The sequence below is a fragment of the Helianthus annuus genome, chromosome 15, assembly GCF_002127325.2.
Source record: "Helianthus annuus cultivar XRQ/B chromosome 15, HanXRQr2.0-SUNRISE, whole genome shotgun sequence".
In the NCBI taxonomy this organism is placed as follows: domain Eukaryota; kingdom Viridiplantae; phylum Streptophyta; class Magnoliopsida; order Asterales; family Asteraceae; genus Helianthus; species Helianthus annuus.
Genome location: NC_035447.2, coordinates 96992938 through 96999884, shown reverse-complemented (window position 1 = coordinate 96999884; position 6947 = coordinate 96992938). Strand labels below are relative to the sequence as shown.

At 36.9% G+C, this 6947-nt stretch overlaps 1 protein-coding gene across 1 annotated transcript; it reads left to right on the top strand.

Moving 5' to 3' along the window:
* Positions 1 to 4341: 4341 nt before the first annotated feature.
* Positions 4342 to 6591, top strand: LOC110911995 (transcription factor FAMA). The gene is made up of 4 exons (XM_022156658.2): positions 4342 to 4633; positions 4719 to 5291; positions 5839 to 6249; positions 6331 to 6591. Exons 1-4 carry the CDS (start codon positions 4607 to 4609, stop codon positions 6418 to 6420), a joined length of 1101 nt encoding a protein of 366 aa, XP_022012350.1. The 5' UTR covers positions 4342 to 4606; the 3' UTR covers positions 6421 to 6591.
* Positions 6592 to 6947: the final 356 nt, after the last annotated feature.

The following is a 6947-nucleotide window of genomic DNA, read 5'->3' as shown; positions in this document are numbered from 1 at the left end:
CAGGGTACAACAGCCGGAGCAGAAGTACTGCCGGAATTCGCCTACAACCCGAAGGTTACCTTGAAAGCTGCAAGAAAATACTAGAGAGAAAGTTGAGATTGCTGTTGTGTAGCTGGTATTCGTTGGTGTGTCCTTCAACAAGGTATGGAGCTGTATTTATACAGCTCCCGGTTTGAAACAGCCAAAAACCGAATTAAATGAGAGGTTTAAATTGCATTAAACATCTTCAATGCAATTTAATACGTCATTTAATTCTCAGTCAAAGCTTATTAACTCGTCAGTTACGAAGCTGGACTGAAACTGCACTGTCATTCAATGCTGGAAGCTTCTGCGCGAGCGCAGCGCGCAAGTCACCCTGGTGCGCGCGCGCCCAGGTCTGCATGCCCATGCGCGATGCGTCCTCTTGGCTCAAATCCATGTGCGCGTGCTAGGGGTGTCCAAACTGCTCGGCGCTCGAAGATCGTTCGATGATCGTTCGAAAAAGCTCGGAAATTTGCTCGTTTGATTCCTTGCTCGGTTAAAACCGAGCCGAGCAGCTCGGTTCGGTTTAAAAACGAACCGAGCATGAGCATAGGTACGCTCGCTCGTCGCTCGTTCGGTTTCGATCGAATTTATTATTATTATTATTATTATTATTATTATTATTATATATATATATATTATATTTATTAAATATAATAAACATGTAGCATATCCAATTATACAGCCCCTAGAATCATGTAGCAAATTTTATGTTTTGAATTCAGTTTTTGACTGAAGATGTCTGGAATGACTTCAACGCGTGTTTTGGAAATTATTTTGCATTTTAGATGTTCTTAAACATTAAACATTTGGATGACATTTTGTGTTTTTTTTGTGGGACTTTTTATGTTTTTATTTTGTTAAATTGTTAAAGTGTGTGTGAGACATATAAGTTGGTGAATTTTGGTGAACGAATGGCTGTGTAGGAATGCTAAATAAAACTGAGCAAAAGCGAACCGAACCGAGCGGCTCGGTTCTAAACCGAACCGAGCACGAGCATAAGATTTCCGCTCGATTTCTTAAATCCGAACCGAACCGAGCGGCTCGGTTTCAAACCGAACCGAGCACGAGCAAACCTCCGCTCGGTTCGATTCGGCTCATGAACACCCCTAGCGCGTGCGCCACGTCACCTATGAACCCATACGAGCGCGCCACACAGTCGCGCCGTATTGGCTCACTCTGGTGTGCCGCGCACGACACAGCAGAGCCCAAGCACCATGTGCGCAACCGCGCGCCATGTGTACTCGCGCGCGCATGCGCATGACTGCGACGTCATGCGCCGCATCACCTACCACGTCTTGCGCCACATCACCTACCACTTGGTTCTTGCAACCCTTGTGCTCCACCACGCGCACGCGGTCAAAAATACAAAGGCGGCTCGCGCTCATGCCCCGCAAAGTGCGCCATCAAAGCGCCACATTGCGCCTCATCGCCCACACCACGCGCGCGCGAGCGTGTGCGAGTGCGAGTGCGAGTTAGGGTGAGGACACTAGTGTGTGCTTCCATGAAACAATAAGGATGAAGAGTTCCACCTTAAATACCCATTTAAGTTCCATCTCTCCTCCTATGTGGGACAAGGTGCTACTTTCCCTTTAGTTTCAGCATTGAATGTTCCAAACACCCAACTTTGAGCATCGATATCTCATTCATCTTAGCTCCGTTTTGGATGTGGTTTAGTTCGTTGCAAAGCTCTTGCAACATAGAACATAAACCCACAAATAAATACACAAAACCCGCTCATTTTATTATATTTATTTCTAGTCCAAAGTAGGAAAAAATCATTTTCCTATATTTGTGAAAAATGTTATTTTCACCTATTTTTCCAACAACATATTAGCCTGTTTCGGGTTGGGGTGTTACAGTTGAACTCATTGACAACATGAGTAGTGATCTTGGTGAGCAATCATGAATGCATGTATTACATCGACCACACCTTGTTCCCACACCTTGTTCAGTAATGTTGTAGATTTATAAATCTCCTTTTGAACTTCAATTTTTTTCTTGGTCAAAATCTCATTCGTGTGACATTCTATTGGTAATGGAATTTTGAACTCTGGATTGGTAGTTGTTATTGCATGACAAAACAAACGTTGCTCATTATGTATTGCTTCAATGGATGTGTCATGGCACAACATAAATTGTACCAACGTATTTACCCACTAGAATTTGCTTTAAACAAATAGTTGGTACTCTCAAACCTAGATGTTGTCTTCATTAAACAACACATAGGTAAATCACAGAAATAACAAGGACTTCACTGTTACCGGATGACATACATTTCAGACATTCATGCACGGTCTTTCAAAACACATCCAACCATCAATAAAATGCATTTTTTAAAAATCTAGCCGGTTCTATATCTCCACACAAGCTTATGGATCTATTGGCGGAGCTTTGTATTATTCAATTTGTCTCCATAAATCTAGTTGTATTTATTGAGAAATAGGAAGAATGTTAGTTATTAAATTAAAACAAAAACAATATATGATCACGTATGTAACAACTGATTGTAGAAATTAGGCATTACATTGCTTATACACATATATATGTAACGTTACAGAAATTAACGACGTAATTAGACGCATGAATTGACTCAACCGAAGATTCATGTGTTTTATGATAAAAAAGAAAGTGCTAAAATTTGAAATGGGGGGATATTCTTGATGGTGAAATCGAAGTCTTAAATCAATGAAATTGTGTTTGATAGCTGGCCTGGTTTGTCACAACATCAATCTCATTGAGACTTTTCCGTACATTTGCCTAATAACTCTAAACGTAACCCAAGTAATACTCATCCAAAATTTGGGTCCGTTTTGCATTTTTTCGTTAACAAGCTGGTCATGCCGGTTCTCATCATTCACAAAGATATCTAATACATAAAATATATTAGTGTTCCTTTATTCCAATCATTTGCCCCACCCTGATCAACTAACTTCACTTTATCACCGTTATTTTATATTCAGTTTATCATCGTTTGTTTTTTATCCGTCAATTTATATCTAATGGTGTATGTTTAGACATTATAGAAAATATAAATATAATACTAAAAATTATGACAAAAATTTGAAAATTCAAATGTTGAAAAGGTGAGCCTCTTAATGAATTAAGCGTGTCAAGGTGATGGGGGTAAGACTTGTGATTCACATTAATTAAAAGGTGGTGTAAAAATTGAGAGGTGATCATGTGAGGTGCTTATTAATCCATCCATACAGGGGCTCTCTCTCTCTCATAAAAAAAAATTAATAATAATAATAATAATAGTAGTAATAGTAATAATAGTAATAATAATAATAATAATAATAATAATAATAATAATAATAATAAAATTTGCAGTAACTCAGTAAGTAATGTGAAATTAAAACAAAAATTATTGACTAAAAATGAATATAATATTTGTCAAAATACATGACACCTAGTTTTCATAACGAAAAAAAATCATTAACTTCTTTATAATTAGTATATGACTGAGAATTACAATAACTTTTCTTCCTCTAATTGTAAATTTTAATACCCATATTTTGGTATAGTATAAGAAAAAATTTCATAGAATAGTAAGTAAGTTTTAAAAGTGTTCTAATTAGGTCACTAGTGTTATTCTAATTAGATAACTTAATTAGGGTGATTTGGAGTTTAATTTCTGAAGGGTTTATATATAGATAATTAATAGAAGTAGATTATAATTAAGTGTCATTCTAAAAACAGAAACTATTACATGTTATCTTTTCCGATGCACGTTTATAAATATCTATTACACGACTATATATAAAAAACAACACGAACCATCATGGGCGAAGCTTAAGTAGGGCGGGAGGAAGCGGTCGATCCCCCGAACTTTTCCCTCTGTAGTGGAGAGTATGTAGTTTTCGTATAAATTTTTTTGGGTATATACGTTTTCGACCCCTCGGTTTTATAGAACATTTTAGATTCGGTGACTTCCGCCCCCGGTCAGATATTTCAAACTGCGCCACTAAGAACCCTCTCTTAAAGGACCCATGATTGTTTTTCAAAGGTTTAACTATATTGGATTTGCATTTGATTCTGAATTTTCAATCAACTACTTTAGCTCTCAATTTCTTGAAATTTGTTGTTGTAATTGCGTGATTTTGTGCCTTTAAAAAATCGAACAAAAACGTTTGAACCAGCAATGTATATACATGAGGTACACAATTCATTTTATAACTACTTATAAAAAGAAATTCATATAAATATAATAAGCGGAGTAATAAGACAATTACTGAACCATCTTATATGTAATATTTTTACTACATATAAAGTAAAAAGATATTTTTTTTAATCAAATCTCACTCTATTGATGGAGATATACATTGAAAGTCAAAGCCACCCCTAGCAGACCAACTAGGGCACGTTACATAGAGATAATCCATGCCTCATCCTTTGATCCTGAATCCATGATGCATATTGCAGATGTTATATACCTCTTTGTCCATATGTTCATGGTGTAACCCCACTCCCCTTTCTCCATGATTGATTAGTGAATTCTGGTCCCATTTACATTAAGTTTTGTCTTTTGGGTCTCAATATCTTTAGTCAAACTCTTTCTTGATTTGTTTGTATATATATAACCATGGAGAAAGACGATAACAACTACTCGGTATGAACACACCAACCCTAACTAAATATATAACTTTCTATTTTTACTCACTATGTTGTTTTACACTGAATTCCAACTCTTGCAGGGAGGTTTTCTAGGGGTTGAGTTTAATGGTCATGATCATCTTCATCAGAATGGGAATCAAATGGTTGATTACTTGCTCAACAATCCATTACAACACCTACCTAATTCGGGGGGTTTTGGTAGCTCGAATTCGTTAGACAAGTTGAGCTTTGCAGATGTGATGCAGTTTGCAGATCTTGGACAAAAGTTGTCTTTGAATCAAAGCAAAACATGTCATGGACAAGATGAAGATGAACAGACTGGGATAGATCCGGTGTACTTCTTGAAGTTCCCGGTTTTGAACGAAGATCATCAGTCTTTATTGACTCCTCTTGGAGACGCCGAAAACAAGGAAGCAACTAGGGTTTATGAAGGAGCGCCTGTTGGAATTGATCAATATGTTGGTGAAGATGTTCTTAAAACCCTAGTTGTTGAAGGGAAGAACAAGAGAAAGAGAACAAGAACTATAAAGACTAGTGAAGAAGTTGAGAGCCAAAGAATGACTCATATCGCGGTTGAAAGAAACCGAAGGAAGCAAATGAACCAACATTTACGTGTGCTACGGTCTCTCATGCCAGGATCTTATGTTCAAAGGGTACCAGTTTATTGACTTATATATAAGTTATGAATTCAAATACTAACACGATATATACGAAAAGGTGTGTCTCATTAACACAATATTACAAGTTCAAATCCTTATAAAACGTGTTCTAATTAATTACACTACTAGAAAACTATCCAATTAGGGGAGGAGGTGGTGATCACTCATCACTCACAACATCCAATCAAGTTCCGCCATGTCATCAACCATTATTCCATCACTCACAACCTTTTTAGTGACAATGCCCATCACTCACAACACCAAAAAATAAACCCTCACACCCCCTCACATGGTTCCTTTATCACGCGTTCCTTTTATCACGCGTTGAACTATGTATGTGGCGGTGGAAAAATTGAAACATCACGCGTTGAAGTTTGTCCCATCACGGAGCAAAAGCCACCGCCCCTAGTCCCCTTATATTGAAACTGTCTTTTTTTTGTCCTGGTCAGTTGCAAATTTTGAAACACTTTAATGGTCAAGTTTTCTAGTAGTGTTTTTGTCATTAAAAGTTGGGTTGTTGATAATATTATACTAATGATAGGGTGATCAAGCATCAATTATCGGTGGGGCGATCGAGTTTGTGAGAGAGTTAGAGCAACTCTTGCAATGTCTAGAGTCACAAAAAAGACGAAGACTCTACGGTGACACTCCAAGAGTGGTAGGAGATTCTTCTTCAGCTCTTCTACCAGTGATGCAGCAAAGTCCGCCAGTGGCAATGTTTTACACGCCACCAGATGATCAGATGAAGGAGGATACGGCGGAATGCAAGTCGGATGTGGCTGATGTTGAAGTGAGATTACTAGGGTTTGATGCAATGATCAAGATTTTGTGTAGTAGAAGACCTGGTCAGCTTATTAAAACCATTGCTGCCCTTGAAGATTTACAATTTGATATCCTTCATACCAACGTTACAACCATTGAACAAACTGTGCTCTATTCATTCAATGTTAAGGTATAAGTTATAACCTCTTTGTCATGTTTTTAAAGTTGTGTATTTTGTTCTGAAAACACATCGATATATTGATTGATGTAGGTTGCTAGTGAAGCCAGGTCTTCTGCTGAAGAGATAGCGAATTCGGTACAACAAATTATTGGTTTTGTGCACGCAATTACAACTACTTGATCGATATCGATGGTGAAAGTTTCTACTATCATATACCACTCTCTGGAATATAATATATCGTTTGGTATTTCAGATTAATTATATTATTATTAACCTATTTTAACGAGGTTATATTAACCCGTATGTAGTAGTATAATAGTAGTGATACATACATGCTCTTTTAACTTTTAAGACGTTATATTATGATGTTTTATATTCTTTACTTGATATATTTAATGTACGAGGTCATATTAAAGCAAAGGGTACACTATTGTTTGGGTTTACATCAAGGAGTCCATCTTACATATTATTTTTAGGGAAACATGAATTATGGTAGTCGAGTCAATTTACACTTGTAGTAGTTAACTCGGGTTGTATTTTATTGTAAAAAGTAAGGGTGGAGGGAGTGGTCAATCGCTAATTGAGTGTTTGACTTATTTTCTAACCAATGATATCATTACATGTCAAGTCCACACTCCAATCATTGGTAATGGTTAAACACATGAAGAGTGGTAAAGAATTTTTTAAAAAAAAATTGATTAGATGAA

Excerpts from the sequence above, each read along its gene's own strand:
- LOC110911995 (XM_022156658.2), top strand. The coding sequence starts at position 4,607 with ATGGAGAAAGACGATAACAACTACTCG. Across the intron at positions 4,634-4,718 it reads AAGACGATAACAACTACTCG|GGAGGTTTTCTAGGGGTTGA; the intron begins GTATGAACACAC and ends CAACTCTTGCAG. Across the intron at positions 6,250-6,330 it reads TCTATTCATTCAATGTTAAG|GTTGCTAGTGAAGCCAGGTC; the intron begins GTATAAGTTATA and ends TGATTGATGTAG.